At 39.0% G+C, this 18232-nt stretch overlaps 1 protein-coding gene across 1 annotated transcript in view; it reads left to right on the forward strand.

Annotated features, from left to right (window-relative positions):
• Positions 1–17231, forward strand: part of CERK (ceramide kinase) — a 35369-nt gene extending 18138 nt beyond the window's left edge. Inside the window, exons 6-14 of the mRNA XM_053463353.1 lie at positions 4753–4816; positions 5332–5477; positions 7115–7189; positions 7924–8076; positions 9922–10027; positions 10114–10190; positions 15267–15472; positions 15796–16019; positions 17040–17231. Of these exons, the coding sequence (XP_053319328.1) occupies positions 4753–4816; positions 5332–5477; positions 7115–7189; positions 7924–8076; positions 9922–10027; positions 10114–10190; positions 15267–15472; positions 15796–16019; positions 17040–17124 (1136 nt within the window). The 3' untranslated portion in view covers positions 17125–17231. The remainder of the gene's footprint in view (positions 1–4752; positions 4817–5331; positions 5478–7114; positions 7190–7923; positions 8077–9921; positions 10028–10113; positions 10191–15266; positions 15473–15795; positions 16020–17039) is intronic.
• Positions 17232–18232: the final 1001 nt, after the last annotated feature.

Below are 18232 nucleotides of genomic sequence, written 5' to 3' on the forward strand. Positions count from 1 at the left end.
ATAGTGACAATAGCAGTTGAGAGATTTCTTCTTGCCTACTAATCACTAGTAGCTGTGCCACTGAAACACAACACATCAGTTCCAAGCAATGGCATATTCTGTAATTGTCCCTGGATAATTTTCTGGGGTTTTTTCTTCCATGTTATTTCTGGCCTGATAACTGTAGAAATATCTGGAAAGCTGGAACTATAGAAATGATCTTGATTTCGTCAACCTGTGTTATTTATTAATGGAACTCTCAAGGGTTATTACAAACATACTTTTATATACAGTTATTTGTACTAGTATTTAAGGTTTATTGCAGATTATATATATATATATATATATATATATATATATATATATAAATATATATATATATATATATATATATATATATATATACGTGTGTGTAAACAGACCAACTCAATGGCATAAAAAAAAGCAAGGAATTGAACATGAAAAAACATGTAAGAAGAGGCTGAAATTGATGTTTGCCTTTGAACATTTGAATTCTTTTATAAGAAAATGTTGCTGCACGTATCTCATAACCCTTTCAACCTTAAAAATAAGGAGTATTTACAGTAATATACAATGTTTCACAAAGTATATATATATATATATATATATATATATACAGGGCTTGACAAATTTGTTGTGAATCTAGGCGCCAGGTAAAAAAGTTAGGAGCCAAAGAACCCTCTCCCCTGTCCCTGAAGCTGCCTCTGGCGGCTGGGACTCAAATTGCAGGTCTATAGACCAGCCATTGCAGGGGGAGTCTCTGATGACTGCTGTGGGCTTCCATGCCTACAGGAATCATCAAAGGGCTTGCGGGGGCTCGTTTTTGCTGTTGCTGGTCTGCCTGGAAGCCAGCAGCAGAGCCCCGTACAAAACGGTAATTAACCCCTAAATGCCGCGATCGCGGCATTGAATGGGGTTAACGCTCCTCTGTCGCTCTCATGGAGCGATTAGGCAGCTGGGGGGTGTTGTGTCAGGTAACCACACTTGTGTGGGGACCCAATCAACACACAACCCCCTTCTCTGAAGCTGCCTGTGGCAGCTGAAAACGCGATTGCTGGTTTTGCAGCAACCGCGTTTTCAGCCTACAGGCTCCTACAGGCTCACAGCAGCGCCCCCGTGTGGTGACTCAGCCTCTTACATCCACAATTTTTTCTGGATGTAAGAGGCTGACAAAACCTAGACGCCAGGACAAAATTCTGTCGCCATGGCGACCTGGCGCCTGGGATTTGTCGAGCCCTGTATATATATATATATATATATATATATATATATATATATATATATATATATATATATATATATATATATATATATATATATATATATATATTAGGGCTGCAACTAACGATTATTTTCATAATCGATTAGTTGGCCGATTATTTTGTCGATTAATCGATTAATCGGATAAAAAAAATGAATGTAAATTTTTCATTTATTTAAAATAATTTAATAAACAAATGATGTTAAATACAAACAGCAGAATAAAAAAAACTTTGATAAAATGCATTTCTTGTCTTTATTTCCCAACCAGCCCCCCCAATTTATGCACATTTGAGCCCAGGCTTGCCACGCTGCCTCCCAGACATGCCACGCTGCCTCCCACATATGCCACTCCACGCTGCCTCCCACATATGCCACTCCACGCTGCCTCCCACATATGCCACTCCACGCTGCATCCCACATATTCCACTCCAGGCTGCCTCTCACATATGCCACGCCAGGCTGCCTCCCACATATGCCACGCCAGGCTGCCTCCCACATATGCCACGCCAGGCTGCCTCCCACATATGCCACTCCACGCTGCCTCCCACATATGCCACTCCACGCTTCCTCCCACATATGCCACTCCCCCCCCCACATATGCCACTGTGCCTGATACGCCTTATACCCCCTGATACACCACTCCATCCTCCCCAGACATGCCACGCTGCCTCCCAGACATGCCACGCTGCCCTCCCCACATACGCCACTCCACTCTACCCCCAGATATGCCACTGTGGCCCCAGATATGCCTTATACACCCTGATACACCACTCCATCCTCCCCAGACATGCCACACTGCCCTCCCCACATATGCCTTATATAATGTATATGCCTTATACCCCCAGATATGTCACTCCGTCCTCCCCAGATATGCCTTATACCCCCCCAGATATCTCATAGTCCCCTCATAGAGTCACAGACCCGTTCACAGCACACTGACACCATACTTTTATAAATAAGTACTGGGTTAATCTTCACGGCCCCCAGGATTTAGATTCCCTTTAGTCTGCCCCCCTTTATCTCTAACTGCACCTTAAGTTAACTTTATTAAATTAACCCTCAGTCCTCATCATTAAATTAACCCTAAACACCCCTAAATTAACTCTAAATACCCCATCAAAACAACTACCCTAAACACCCCATTAACCATAACTGCCCCTAAATTAACCCTAAACACCCCATTAACCACAGCATCCCCTAAATTAACCCTAAAGACCCTGTCAACCACAGCAGCCCCTAAACACACCATTAACCACAACTGCCTCAAATTAACCCCAAACACCCCATTAACCACAACTGCTCCTAAATTAACCCTAAACACCCCATTAACCATAGCTGCCCCTAAATTAACCCTAAACACCCTATTAACCATAGCTGCCCCTAAACACCCCATTAACCATAGCTGCCCCTAAACACCCCATTAACCATAGCTGCCCCTAAACACCCCATTAACCATAGCTGCAACTAAATAAACCCTAAACACCCCATTAACCATAACTGCCCCTAAATTAACCCCCACCTCCCCCAACTTTCAGTAGCCCAAATATAAATTTTATACTTACAGTTAGATGAGTGTCACAGCCACGTGGTTCTGGCCTTCTGGGAGAAGGAAGGGGGCGGGGCCAGTTGTCACAGTGATTACAGGGAGGGACTGGTAAGTAGGAGCTGCTGCTGTGAGTTAGAGGACTGCATTGGGAGGCGGGTCCCGCAGGACCCGCCAAAGAACTTGCGGGCGGTTTTTCAGCTATTGCGGGCGGGAGCGGGCGGTCAGCCAGCGTACCTGCGGGTCCCGGTAATCCCGCGTAGTCCCGCAAGGCTGCCTTCTCGCTGCTCCCTCACAGCGTCACTTCTCTTGTTCTGCCCAGGAACACAGCGGAGTCACGTGATTTAACATCTCATCAAATGACTCTGCTCCGTTCCTGCGGGAAAAGAAAAGAGACCTTCTGTGAGAGCAACCTGAAGGCAGCCTTGAGTGCGCGGGAAATCTGCAATTCTGATAAGGCAGTGAAAGAGTTTGTAGTAACCAGTATGTATGATTTAGGGAATAGATCAATGGATGTTTGTGAATGACTTCTGCTGGGGCTTCTATGATGGGGGAGAGTGGCACACCAGGGTTCATAGTGGCATATTGGGGGGCACAGTGGGTTATCTGGAGATATATGCATAACTGGGGGCACAGTGTCATATCAATGGTTGGAGTGGCATATCATGGGCACAGTGGCATATAAGTGTCTATAAGGCATAACTGGGGGCACAATGGCATATCAGGGGTTGGAGTGGCATATCAGGGGGTATGTGGCATATCATGGGCACAGTGGCATATAAGAGTCTACAAGGCGCACCAGGGGGCTATAGGGCACTCCAGGGGGGACAGCACAGTGGTATATGTGGAGAAATAAGGCATAACTGGGGGCACAGTGGCATATTAGGGGTTGGAGTGGCATATCATGGGCACAGTGGCATATAAGTGTCTATAAGGCATAACTGGGGGCACAGTGGCGTATCAGGTGTTGGAGTGGCATATCAGGGGGTACATGGCATATCATGGGCACAGTGGCATATCTGGGGGGTATAAGGCAAATCTAGGGGGCAGAGTGGCATATAGGGGGATATAAGGCATATCTGGTGTAGAAAGTGGCATATAGGGAAATATAAGGCATATCTGGGGGGCAGAGTGGCAAGCCTGGGGTCAGATATGCATAACTGGGGGGCAGGTTGGCAAATAAGAAAAATAAAAACAAGAAATACATTTTTCTCAATTATACTTTTTATTAAATATGAAAACATAGTTTCCTTTTCAATTAATATTTACTAGTAAAACTTTTTTTAGGTATTAAAACCTAGTTTGAGCGGGCGGGATAGGACACACATGTTGCGGGAGCGGGCGGGAGTGGACAAACAATCAGCGGGAGCGGGCGGGATTGGACAAAAAATCAGCGGGAGCGGGCGGGATTGGACAAAAAAATCAGCGGGAGCGGGCGGGATTGGGCAAAAAATCAGCGGGAGCGGGCGGGAGCGGGATTAAAAAAGCAGTCCCGCGCAGGGCTCTACTGTGAGTCACTGAAACGGTTTATATAATGAGGGGTATTTTTCAGAGCGTTTGCTCTGAAAAAACCCTCATTTTATAATCGATAATAATCGATTCAACTAATCGATAATGAAATTCGTTGGCAACAAATTTCATTATCGATTATTATCGATTTTATCGATTAGTTGTTGCAGCCCTAATATATATATATATATATACATACATACATACATACATACATACATACATACATAAAACCAACATTTTGGTGTAGGCATATGCTTCGTGTGTGGGTTTTTTTTTTCTTCCGTACGGCTGATTCGTAATCAATTGACTGTTATCGGTTTGTTGTGTACCTTGCTCCAGACTCGCCTTTGCTAGTTCTTTGTTAAAATAGTTCAATGAGGACTTCCATTAACATGTATTGACCTGTTATTCCACTGGATTTATTCTGTTTGCAGTGACTGAGTATGCAAACCATGCTAGAGATAACCTTTACGAAATCGATCTGGAAAAGTATGACGGGTGAGTGAGGCACGGTACAGTGCAGCTTTTTAATGACAACATCCAGCTTGTGTACCTCTGTTATGGAAAGGTGCTTAACATTTATTGGGATAACACTTATCCAAACTTGACGGCTTGGAGCACAGTTGAGTACATGTGCTGACATCAGATCTGATTATATTTTAAACATATTTTTTCACGTTACCCTGAAAGGGGGTTTCTTTATCTGTTGTTACCATTTATTATTTTATATAGCATCATCGTGTTTTGCAATGCTGTACAATGGGTAACCATGAGGGTTTTTTTCATGGAAAACCAGGAAATTTCTTGGTGCGCCGACACAATTGCAAAAGTGTTTTCTATTGACAGATTATATACCTTTGAAATGTAAACTTGGATTAGGGAACACATCGTGCCATCTGTACATTTATGAAGATATTCCATTAGCAATCAGCCATTTCCATCATTAACATCTACACTGTATTGTATGTGTGTAATTTCTGTGGTAACTTGTATACTGTCCTTTTTCCCCAAAGGATTGTTTGTGTTGGGGGTGATGGAATGTTTAGTGAAGTGCTGCATGGCCTCGTTGGACGGGTACAAAAAGATATGGACGTCGACCTCAATAATCCCGCAGCAGCGTTATCTCGATGTGATGTAAGAATTGGCATTATTCCTGCAGGTGAGGAAAATACAGGTGTAAACTGAGGCTTTTTTGATGATCTAAAATGAAATCGTATATTTTTTTTCCCCCCAGTAACAAATACATGACCTAAGAGCAAGTATCGGTGCCTTTTTTTTTCCTGAACAGGAAAGATGTTTTCACTCTAGTTCGAAGGTCCCTTATCGTTCTGTAATTGGTAAAATTGAAAACCAAGCATTGTCATAACAAAATAAGTATTAATTATATTCTGTAGTGGTGTCTGTATAGTCTCAATTATTTTAAGCTTTGCAGGAAAGATAGTTCTTTTGAGTTTTGTTTGGAAGAAGTCTAGTTATCTTAATAACTAAGTGTCACATAGATGTTTAGCACATTAGGAGCTCATGTAAGGCTGTATACCAAAAATAGCAGTTACATTTTTTTTACAATATATTTTCTACCATATTATCAATTCTGTTTGTTAAATTAGTAGTTTATCTTGCCATTAGTTTACAACACGCTAGATAAAGGCTAGATGCTGTTTGTACCATAACCAGTCTTGTAGTGATGGAGGGTATTCTTCCTGCAATCTTTCTTGCATGTATGTAGTCTTATAAGTCTTGTTTTCAGACTGGTTTCCAAACTAACCCATATTATTCAGGCATCCCACCTCCTCAGCCTTAATACATAGCTCAGCTTCTTTTCCAAGTTCTTGACTTATTGCAACAAACTCAAAATATAATAAATACCCCTGAAATCCTAGTGCTCTGTAAAGCAGAGATTTTATTAGTAATATGTCAAAGAGCAAGATTTATATGATGTGTTGACTGCAGCGTATAGTTCTATTGAAGCACCATTTTTTTGCCTAAGAGCAGCGGAGACTAATCCCTTTTTGAGAAGCGTGTGCCCTTGGAATCACATTAAACTTTTTATGGGGGTAGTGATAGAAATAGAGCTGCTGCTGTACAGCAATTTGATCCATTGCAGCTCTTACAACAAGCTTAGTAAAAACTGGATTTAGCGTGGCTGTACCTGGGCAGGATTCCAGGCCGTGCGCAGAACAAAAGGGAATGCATGAAACTCCTGCCCACATTGACAAAAGTATGTTCTGTTTAAATAATGGCAAATCGAATTAAGAAATAAAGGAATGGTGCGTGTGACTGTTGTGTACAAGAAGCTGAATTCAGGTATATATGTGTGTGTGTGTGTGTGTGTGTATATATATATATATATATATATATATATATATATATGTGTATATATGTGTATATATGTGTATATATATATGTATATATCTGAAGGGGATGTTTCAGGGTTTGTGGACTGTAACACTTGAGGAAGTGGCATATAAGATTGAAAGCTCCAATCATGTTGAGTTTGGGTGCATAGTGTCGCTCTGGTGGTCTGTCCTCCTTTAGAATGAAAATGCATGTTTGTCCTTCAACCTGTTGATACAAATCTGTATCCTAACTAACTGAGCGGTGTTAATTATAACAGTGTTCCTAATCAAAGCTCTAATAACTTGTCATTATTTCACAAGCCACTATTTACTTTCATAGGTTTCTCACATATGATAGTGTATTCAATGTGTCAAATGCAGCCCAACATTTTTAAAAAGTTATCTGGATTATCCAGTTTACCGTAGATGAAGACATGTTACTACTTCATATGTTTTTCAGGTTCCACAGATTGTGTGTGCTTCGCTACTGTTGGGATAAATGACCCAGTGACTTCTGCACTTCATATAATTTTAGGTATGTACATTTTGGCCTTTAGGTGTTTTTTCATACCATGATCCTGATGTATGCACACTAAGTCATATTTCTAGGTTTTATATGAGCATAGCCCCCTCTAAATCTATAATGGAAACCGTTGTGGTGTCCATGTATTTATCCAGATAGTGTCAGTATAAAGAGTCCATTTAAATTCTGTTCTTATCTAAAAGCTAGGTATATATGCCAGTAAGTGGTGTGTCCAAATAAACACAAACCAAGCTAATAATCTGCCTGGGATGTTCTCCCAATTAATATGGCCAACATGCGTAAAATCCAAAAGCTGGTATAGTGTAATGATGACGGGCTCAACCGGACATGTGTCCCCAGCGCAAACATTAGCATTAGTGTTTCTTTGGCCATACAATACAGCTGCCATCCCATTATCCCATTATATATACAGCACTTAAATAGCCTTTTTTTTTAAAGTTAATCTTTCTTATAAATTTGTACCACTGCCCAGTACCTGCTCTAAAGAACACGCTGCAATGACAGAGTTAACATGTTAAAGTAGCTATTGAAGAGCTAGATAAAGCGGACGGTTTGGCCTTCATTTATATATATGATAAGCATGCAGGGAACACTATACATTCTGTATTCTTTCTTCAAAAATGGTTTTCTAGGACTGTAGTTTTTAAAAACATCTCCCTGCAAAATTACTTAGCCAACGGTTCAATTGCATAATCTATTTGTTTCATTTTTTATAAAAAATAAAGGTGACTCTCAGCCTTTGGATGTATGTTCCGTGCACCGCAAGAAGATGTTTCTAAAGTACTCGGTATCACTATTGGGCTACGGTTTCTATGGCGATGTTTTAAAGGGCAGTGAAAGAAATCGTTGGCTGGGCCCGGCTAGATATGACTTTTCAGGTAAACCTAAGATCAATTTTATTTTCGACATTTTACAGCCATGCTGCCCTACGCTCCTATTTGTCAGTTAAAAGGTATTAAAAAATCATGTTCTTGGTCTCTGTACCGTTTCACATTCCTATCCTTTAGGTAGTGGACCAACAAATGGTAATAGAGGAGGCACTCGTGAATTTTGGCAAGCAGTGCTTGTTTTTGAGAGGCTGCTGTGCATGGAGGCCAGTTCCCTGCAATGATGTTTTTTAACGAGTTATGTGAGGCTAAACGGCTATTCTTATTAGACTAGTTAACACAGCATGGAAGTGTTAAGAAAGTGCTGAAAATTCAGACTATTGTAATGTCGTCTAGAGATTAGCGCCGTTAAAGACTGGCACGTCTCGGTTGCTCAGTAGCAAATGATACAGACTTTACCATATTCTTGGTAAGTAGAAGAAAGGTGAAAAGCAGCAGGCTGAGAAATAGGTCTCTTCGTGTGACCTCATCTCTTCGATGTGGTACAGCATTAGTATTAGGCTTCTATACAGCATCACTCTTAAAGCAATATACAGTGACTTACCGATGAGTATTTTTCACACTTTGTATTGCTGCGTTGAAGCAAAATAGAGCTGCTAAAAATCGTATTAATACCTTTTCATGTTCGACATGCCTGACCTTGATATCGGAGTTCAAAGCTATGTGTAATTGCGGCTTAAATGCTTGTACAAGCTATAACTTATGAAAGACAAAATAAAATCACACGTTAACAAATTTTTTTCGCCCTTTAATCTTGCAAAAGAATTTGTCGTTCCTGCTGATAAAATTTTAATCATTCATCGTGGGAAATAATTCAGATGTGCATCCACTTACTATTTATCAAGACTTCCTCTTTGCAAAGAGTAATGTTTAGAATGTAACATCCCAGTAGGAAAATTAAAAATACATTTGCAATATAGTCATAGCCGCTGTGATGAGCAATTAAAAATTTAAATGTAATTTGTGGGTTTAGGATTTCTTTTGCTGTGCAGTGGTGATCTATCATTTTACTGTAGTAAATCTATCCGACACTACAACATTCTTAAATGTGATTATGGAAATTGTATTTATTGTATTTACGATAATCTCTATGCTTGGAAATAGTATAAATCACAGCAATTGACTTCACCGAAATAGCTTTCACTCTTCTATCAAAATTAGGATAAAAGCAAATTACCACACAACACTGTAATAGGAAAATAGTTTTGTTTATTATATTTGTGGAGTTTTTTCCATTTAAAAAGCCCCCGAGTCACTGACTTTCTAGAAACCCAACTTATTGTTTACCGATTTGTTTCATGGAGTATAAGTTTTATTTTATTTCTTTGACTGACAAAATTAAATTTACCATGGATAAAAAGCGGCTCCTCCAAAGAGACTCCATCTGTTTTAACATAATGGGTTTTGTTTAACATGGATCTGGGCCTTCATTCTTTGTTAAAGTTGACATAAATGTAAAATGTATGAGTTGTCATGTAGGAATATAATGCCTAAAGAGGAAACATCTTCGTAGCATCAGGTGTTTAGCAATTTAGTTTGGTTGCTGCACTCGGCATCCATCGGCAGGCAGCTTCTCCCAGGCCATTGTAGCCATTCATGTTTCCTCTAGCAGTGTTCAGCGTGTTTGGGTAGTACGTCTGTCTTCACTGCGATTTTACCCCATACATAAAATGATGCCTTTTTTCAGTAGTTTTCAGTAATATCTTTGTATGTTGATTAATATAACTACACTTCCACAGTAAATTCTAATTTCGTTCAACTACATTGACCTCTAGGCACTCGTTGAAATGCTTATTTAATACTATAGCTTTGTAAGATGTTCAAATTTACTTTTAGGGATCAAGACTTTTTTGTCCCACCATTGCTATGAGGGAACGGTGTCTTTTCAACTAGCAAAGTGGGCTGCTGGAACCCCTAGGGACAATGCTTGTTGCATGTCTGGGTGAGTGGTTTAGGAGCTAATTTGATTTAATTACTGTACTCTGTACACACAGGCTGTTTTTTTTGACTTGACACTTGTTGTTGTAGGTGCCACGTTTGCAGAAAAAGTAGCAAGCAGCTGGAAGAGTATGAAAGGGCGCGGGCGTGTGGCCTAGAGCGTAACGGTAAGAGTTTGTTAGTGAAACCACATCAGGTTTGAGCAGATTTAAGTCCTTCACCTGTTAGACTAAAACATGCGTGATGGCAACAATAGCCCAACAAGGGGTATGCACGTTCATCTGGTTAATCCGAGTGCTGGGGACATGCAGAGTTATCCTCATATTAGCCAATTCCATGTATACAAAGGGATTTATCTCACTAGAGTTCAATGAAGGTAGCTTTACATTTCAAAAATGTAAAAAGCATTATAGAAGTCGTAACAGCTATATAGTGCTTATTGTGCATGAACACACACACTTTGCCTTTATAGGCACACAACCAAGTGCTTCAAAATGTACAGGCACTCACCGATCCTGACACAAGAGCAGTAAGGATGCCGCTGCAGGGTGTAATTATGAATTGACTTTTACTGAGACAAGGACATTGAAGCAGGCGTAGTTTGCTTCAGCAGTCTCCAAGAAAGCTGCTGCTGAAGCCCTTTTGATTAGCAATTTCATTTGACTAGGACATGATACATTTCAACAAATCCTACTGGTGAAGTAACACTTCTGACCTCAAACATTGTTTAAAACATAAATTCCATTCATTGTACGGAACAAAATATAAACATTTTAAGGGCTCATGATATTTTAAGCTTTCAGCATATCCATAAGACATGCGGTATCATCAGGGAAGTTAGAAGTTAGACCATCGGGTTTGCCTTTTAATAAGGGTTTTAATTGGGTCATACTGGCTTTTTCCTGCCGTACAAAACATATACTACTGATGTTATGATCTCATTTGAAGTATGTACACATTGAAGATGTTCCATCACCTAAGATCCATTAAGTGTCATGTAGAAAGAATTCCATTTCCAGTGGCATTGATTGGAGTATCAGTAACACGTTAATAAACTAATGTATCATTTATTGTCTGGGGCTGCACTGTGTAAAATATATAATTCTTCAAAGGAAAATGAATGAGTGCTTTACGTGTTACCATAGAAATACAGAGACGGCACAAATGTGAGGGTCTTAATTAGCTCTTTCTAAAGGAAGTTTAGTTGCTAGGGGAATTTCAGGAAACTTCCACTCTACTAGATTTTAATGGGGGTTAAAAGAAAAATATTTTTATGGCTAGTTGTGCTGGTAACAGGTATTTGCAATGCATGTAACTAAAATGCGTACTTTTTTGAAACAAACCCCAATTTGCATTGAAACCTTAGAGATCTGCATGTTAATCAGGCTTTATTCTAAAATTTGAGACCTACCATTTTGCACATATGGCTCTCAAGCGCAGAAAGCCCCAGCGCGAAATGGTGATAGAGGTTGAATGCAGTCTCCGATGCACAGGCTGTGTAATTTGCAAACTTAAAATCTTTTTGTTCTACACCTTCTGCGTCGTAACCTCCTCAAGTGCGGTTGAATTTATGAAAGCCAAAGTTCTGAAACCTAGCGAATAAGGAGTAACATGGAGAGTATCAGCCCTTGACTGTAACAGATGGGCAGTAAATGCCTTGTATGATTATCTGAAATCTCTTCTTACCGCGCAGGTGGGAGCCACATAATTAGCTCATCTGGTGGCAAGGACAAAATATTTGTTTCTGACTTGTTTTTTCACCCCTGTGATGTCATGCACACAACACTTGGTGCTGAGTAGCAAATATTCATTTCAAGTGCAGGGATTGTTATTAACCCCATCTTCTGCTAGCGACGTGGTTAATACGGGCAGAGACTAATGGATTTATAAATTAGAGTATTTGGCAAAATGCAGTGGGCAATTTATCCACATGTCTTTGGAAACAAAAGGCAATTATAGGATTGGCAGTTGTCCTTCTTGCTGGATATCTGGCACCAGTAGGAGCCAGGATGCTTGCTTTTACTAGAAGGAGCTTGGGAATACATAATTATTCTCTGAGTATAGGTAAAAATTACATACTTGAAGTGTCTGCGTTTTTGTATGGATACTTGTATGGATTTTTTGTATGGATACAAAAAATGTACTTGTTTTCTAGAATAAACAAAGGTTTTATCTTTGCTTTAAATACCAAGTATGTTAACAAAAAATGTACTTGTTTTCTAGAATAAACAAAGGTTTTATCTTTGCTTTAAATACCAAGTATGTTAACGTTGGTAAAATGTTAAAACTTTCTGCTCTCAGAATGGTGCATTTTGAACACCGAGTTGTATCCATTTCACTCATCCCAAATGATTTAATGTGCTGGCATATGTGTGTCTCTAATTGGCTGTGTCTGCAGTTTCATCTCCGTTATTAGAAGACGTAAGAACACTCGCTCAGCATCCTCTTGGCACATCCAAACACCCTCTCCGAGGGACGCAATTCTGTAGTAGTGGTATACAAAGCTCTGAACCTTTTTACCAATGGCTAAACTGAATTTTACATGTAGCAGTACATTTTAGAAGTCTATTTTAGTTGCCTGTCAGTATTACAGGTAGTAATACCAAGTGTAGTAATCATGACAACATGTTTTATAATATACAAAACACTTTGAAGTCAATTGTACGGTTGGTGCAAGAAACCTTTTTGTTAATTTTACGCAGCTGCATCAAAACATATTCAGCCACAAGTGATTCTGCGTACTGCTATGCCCAGTAGGAGATTTTTAGTCAATGACACTTTTTTTAATTCAGAAAAAAATCCCCAACACGCTGCTATTATGCTTCAGTAACCTTTTCAAATAGTACTGCATATAGCTGCATATATATAGTTCTGCTGAATTATAATCGTCTGTACAATTATACAACTTGATGTTGCAAAGCCTGTTGGATCATCAAAGAGAAATAAGGGCTACATTGTGAACCTCCAATCCATATCTAGAAAACTGAGAGTTCCCATAATTACACTGCAGTGCCATGTTGTCTATTTCCTTGAGTTATGGGATTTCATCCAAGAGCTTCTCGGAGTAAATCTAGTTTCTTTTAGCAGAGTATTTCCAGTTAGCGTATATTGCAGCGACTGGCAAGACAAAAACATGGGGAGATTTAGTAGTGTTTAACACATTCAAGCTTTTCATAAATTAGAAATTCTGTCCTTTCCGCTCCAAGCTGTAGCAAGACCATTTTGTGGTTTAAGTGGTTTATTTTTCTCAAAGTTTGTGGCAAAAATGACATCAGTGTAAATATAAAGTGTATGAGAAGTATAAAAGTAAAATTTAATGTAAATATGGACATGTTTAAGAATGCATAAAAACACAAGATACACTTTGATTCCTTACCCACTTATGTTTAAAAGCTATCTTTGAAACAGAGGGCATATTCATATGAAGAAATCAAAAAGTAACATATCTTGAGCCTTTTAAGTGCCTGTCCTTATCAATATGGACATGTCTATTTTATTCACCTTGTTGTGTTGTATACAGCTGATGGCTTTTGTCTCTTTTTAATCCCCCATAAACTTAATCTCTTGAGTCACTGGCCACTTCTGTGGTAGTATGATTTAGAGTGAATGTAGAGCAATGACATGTTTCCTAAGACCTTTTGGAAGACTTGAATGTAGTTCCTTATGACTTGACATGGATCTGCACTCTTTCAGTCCACCAAATCAGCTGTGAACAAGAATTCAATCAGCTGTGAATGTCATTCTTTTGCCTCAGTGATTATTCTTTTTTTTTCTTGTCATTATCTTTTTTTTTTTTTTGTTGTAGGTCAGCAGAAAATATAAACCATGGAGCCATTTTCTTTTTTTTTCCGTTCTGATTAATTTCCTTTAAATGTTCTTCCAGCACAAAGCTAATGGCTAATTAGCCCGTATAGTAGTGTGAAAAAGAAAGTGCACCCTCTTTTGAATTCTATGGTTTTACAAATTAGCACATAACAATCATCTGTTCCTAAGCAGGTCTAAAAATTAGGTAAATACAAGCTCAGATGAACAACAACGCATGCCATATTACACCATGTCATGATTTATTCATCAAAAATAAAGCCAAATGGAGAAGCCATGTGTAAAAAAAAAAAAAAAAAAAAAAAAGTACACGTTATTATTCAAGCTTGTAGAATCACCTTTAGCAGCAATAACTTGGAGTAATCCTTTTCTGTATGATTGTATCTTTCTCTCAGAAATCATCTATCCAATAGGTAGATAGGGAGTGTTTGGTATCTGTACGTTTGTAATAACACGGGGAAACACAATCCCCCTGTAGCTATTAGCATACATGCTATCATAACAACAAAATATGGCGTTTTGAAATATCCGGCAGGAGTTGACTCAACTCATTAAGATCACAAATAAAGTTGCTCAGCACTCCAATAGTTAAGTGAGGTGTATTTAATTTAACAACAAGGGCAACGTTTAACCTTACAGTCTTTATCGAGCCATGGCTTTGTGCAAGTGTACCTAGAAGAATCAATGCTGTTTTGAAAGCAAAGGGTGCAGGGGTGTACCTAGCGTATTTGACACCCACGGCAGATCCTGTATGTGGCGCCACCATACACACAAAAAAACATTTACTGAACAGATATGGTACAGACATTTACAGTAGTGCAGCATAACCCTTATTACTATATACTAAGCCAGACATTGACGTTCATTCACCCACTCACCCCCCCCCACTTACCTCTCTTGCAGATTTCACTGGTCCGGGGGCTGGCCGAGCATCACCGGGGGGCCAGGCAGACCTCTATGTGGCCCGACACCCGCCTAACGTGCCCCTGCAACTTACTGCTGTGGCGCCTGCGTACTGTATGAGGAAACTCTATTCCCGCCCAGGTTCCTTCTCCCCCGTGTTGGAAAAGGGTTTCTTCAAACAGTGTGCGGGCAACACAGCAGTAAACTGCGGGCCTGTGACAGGCGGCCGTCAGGCCACCGGGCTCCCCCACGGTGAGTGGCACCTGGGGCGGATTGCCCCGCTTGCCCCCCTTTAGATATACTACTGAAAGGGTGGTCATGTCATTTAAAGTGTTCTTACTTTACAGCATGTTTTCATACCTGCCTAAACCTTGTGCTGAGTACTGTATGTGTACATGGAAAAGCACTAACATCTTTGCAAAATTGTGCGTATGGTAATCGTATGGAAATGAAACCAGCAAAATGGGTCATACAGCATAATCTGTTTTAATTTAATGAGTTGTGCAATTTGTTCTTAGAGGCAGATGAGGACTGGACAACCATTAAAGGAAAATTCATGGCCATCAATGCAGCCAGCATGAGCTGTGCCTGCCCACGAAGTCCAAAAGGTCTCTCACCAGCAGCTCACCTGGCAGATGGAGCTGCTGATCTCATTTTAGTCCGGAAATGTTCCAGGCTAAACCTCCTTAGGCACCTTATTCGACACACCAACGATAAAGATCAGGTATGGCTTTAACATTATCCTGTTGCATGTTTGGGACGTTATGATTGTATTTGCATGAAGCTCATACTATGGTACCTCCTTAGCAACAAAGTTACCATTTAAACGTTAAATCATATATCTCTTAGCATATTTAATTTAAAAATGCATAGTAGATCAAATAGTAACTGTATAAATATACAGTACCCCTTTTAAAACTGTATGAGTTATATTAAATACAATGCCGGTTTTCTTATTTTCACAATTTCAAAATTGTATATTCCATGTATCTGTAAATTCTGAATTTTAGCAAGTCTTAAAATGACACCTTCTATCCGTTTCTGTAGTTTGACTTTCCATTTGTCGAAGTTTATCGAATTAAGACTTTCCAGTTTACTCCAAAACACTTTGAGGAGGAGGAGGATGATACAGAGAGCACAGATTTAGGGATTCCTGGGAAAAAGAACTTTGCTCAGATCTGCACAGATCATCCGTCATGTGGGTGTAGTCAGGTGAACAGCATTTGGAATTGCGATGGGGAAACACTGGACCAGACTGCCATTGAAATGAGGTATAATCTGCATATTTTTAATGTTTTTTTTTTCCACTCTTGTTTCCTCTCCTTCCTGTTTTTTAAAATATTTTTTACCATAATGCTTAATTTCTAAAATATGATTTTGTGTCCCATATGGCCTTTTTATTTTTAGTTTTTACATTATGTCCCATTCTCTGAATCATCACACTCGATGTTGTAGCTAGCAGCCAGGATAAGATATACAATGTAATTTTGAAGTTAACTGTCACCTTCTCGCTTTCTTTGCCAGTCTATAGACATTCTTGTCCTGCAGTGATATTACAGTGACCTTGCGTTCAAAAAAACTCCCTTTAGTGTGTTTTTTTTTTCTTATATCACAGATATTGTTGGCCTTTTGTATTAGCTTTTTGAAAACTGTATTCTGGGGAACCTGTGTAACAATGTAATTCTGCAATCGACATTCTAAAAGACACTGGTCTCACTGAATGCTGTCCAGAATTGTCAAAAACTCTGCTTTGCTGGCATAACTGCTGCTTTAACTCTTTGACTGCCATGATAAACCTGCAACAATAATGCATTAAATATTATTCCCTCATAAATTCTAAACCACACAGTAAAAAGTAACTTAAGCTCCTTTTTTTAAAAGCCAAAAGATGTGGTTGTGCATACAAGTAGGTCACATCACACGATATAGTGCAAGCTAGGCATATTTAGGAAGGGGTTACATAATTGTGTTAGGCACACACTCTACTTGGAAGTTAGATATGCCTACAAATATGCCAACCTTTTTACACCGTTGGCACACCTACTTTTGATGACTACAACTCGCACAACTCTTGCTAATATTCTGTGACTGGAGGTGAAATCGACAAAAGCTACTCAGACGCCTCCTTATACACTATAGAATGTTTCTCCATGATTGCATGTATCTCTCATCACATATGATATGTATATACATATGTAGATGACCATCTTCACATTTTTTTTGTGTTTAAAAAGTGCAATATTGAATGAGTTTCTCCATTTGGCCTGTTTAATTATTTCTTTTCTTTGCAGGGTCCACTGTCAGTTAATTAAACTGTTTGCACGTGGTATTGAGGACCAAAAGCCAGTGGACTATGGAACCCCAAGCAGGGTGTAATAGGCAATAAGATGCCTGTCTTTTTTTCTGAACCGTGTTGTTACTTTATTTCTGTTTTATTTATTTTACTTGTATGTGTATTATTTGAAAGACAAAAAGTCTTAAAATGTAAAAAAAAAAAAAAAGTATATGTGAATCATTTATTTGATGTGAATCATTTATAGTGATTGCTCCTGTACCTCCACTCCACAATTCTCTGACTTCATTGTTATTGTTACCATGCCTTGGTATCTCCATGCTCCTACAAGAGCGCAGATAATATACTCTGTGATATAAGATGGTATATAAAGACTTAACTAGTTATTTTTTTGGTTAATTACATAATGGTCTATGTAACCGTCACTAACATAATTGTAACAATGGTAGTCGTAGAGGAACTGTATACTGAAGGTAGAAATACTATTAGAATGGTCTACCCAGAATGTGTAGCATACTATTTAATATTTAATATTTCTGTGGCAGACCTGCCATACAAGTCGGTATGGCATAGATTTGTTCATGGTATGTTTTAACATGTTATTCATTTTGCAAAAGATCAATCTGCAGAGTTCTTACCCATTACCCATCTTTTAATCTATCTAGGTCAACAGAGCCCTGCTCCAGTCACTACTGGGTTAAACATTTTTAAAGCTGTTTTTAAAAATAAAATAAATTTAGGAAAGACCACACACATTTTTCACACTAAATGATGTACAGAACTGCCATAAATGAAGCACTTTGTTATAGCCCAAAACTAGATATTCTGGTTTATTTTGGAGATTTTCAAATGACAATTATTTTGAATAAACTAAGTTTATCGGAGATTACTTATGTTTTCCATTTCAAAAAGTGATCTGTTAGATTTTACATACTTAGCGTGCTGATCACTCAAAGAATGAGTTGTGTACCCTGATCTAGGCCTTTCTTTCTGTTGGTCCAGGAGACCAACTCCTTGTGTTTTTCAAGTACTATGTTGACCATAGGAAAGAGGTGATGTATCTAGCCTTGTTTCTGTAAATTTGAATTAGGTACGGTTTTAGAAAGAATAATAAGAATATACGACGCGGTAATAATCAAAATGGTTGAAGTTTAAATTAACGATGGATTTCATAAATCAGGCATTATACGT

This window comes from Spea bombifrons, chromosome 4, assembly GCF_027358695.1.
Source record: "Spea bombifrons isolate aSpeBom1 chromosome 4, aSpeBom1.2.pri, whole genome shotgun sequence".
NCBI classification, from domain to species: Eukaryota; Metazoa; Chordata; class Amphibia; order Anura; family Pelobatidae; genus Spea; species Spea bombifrons.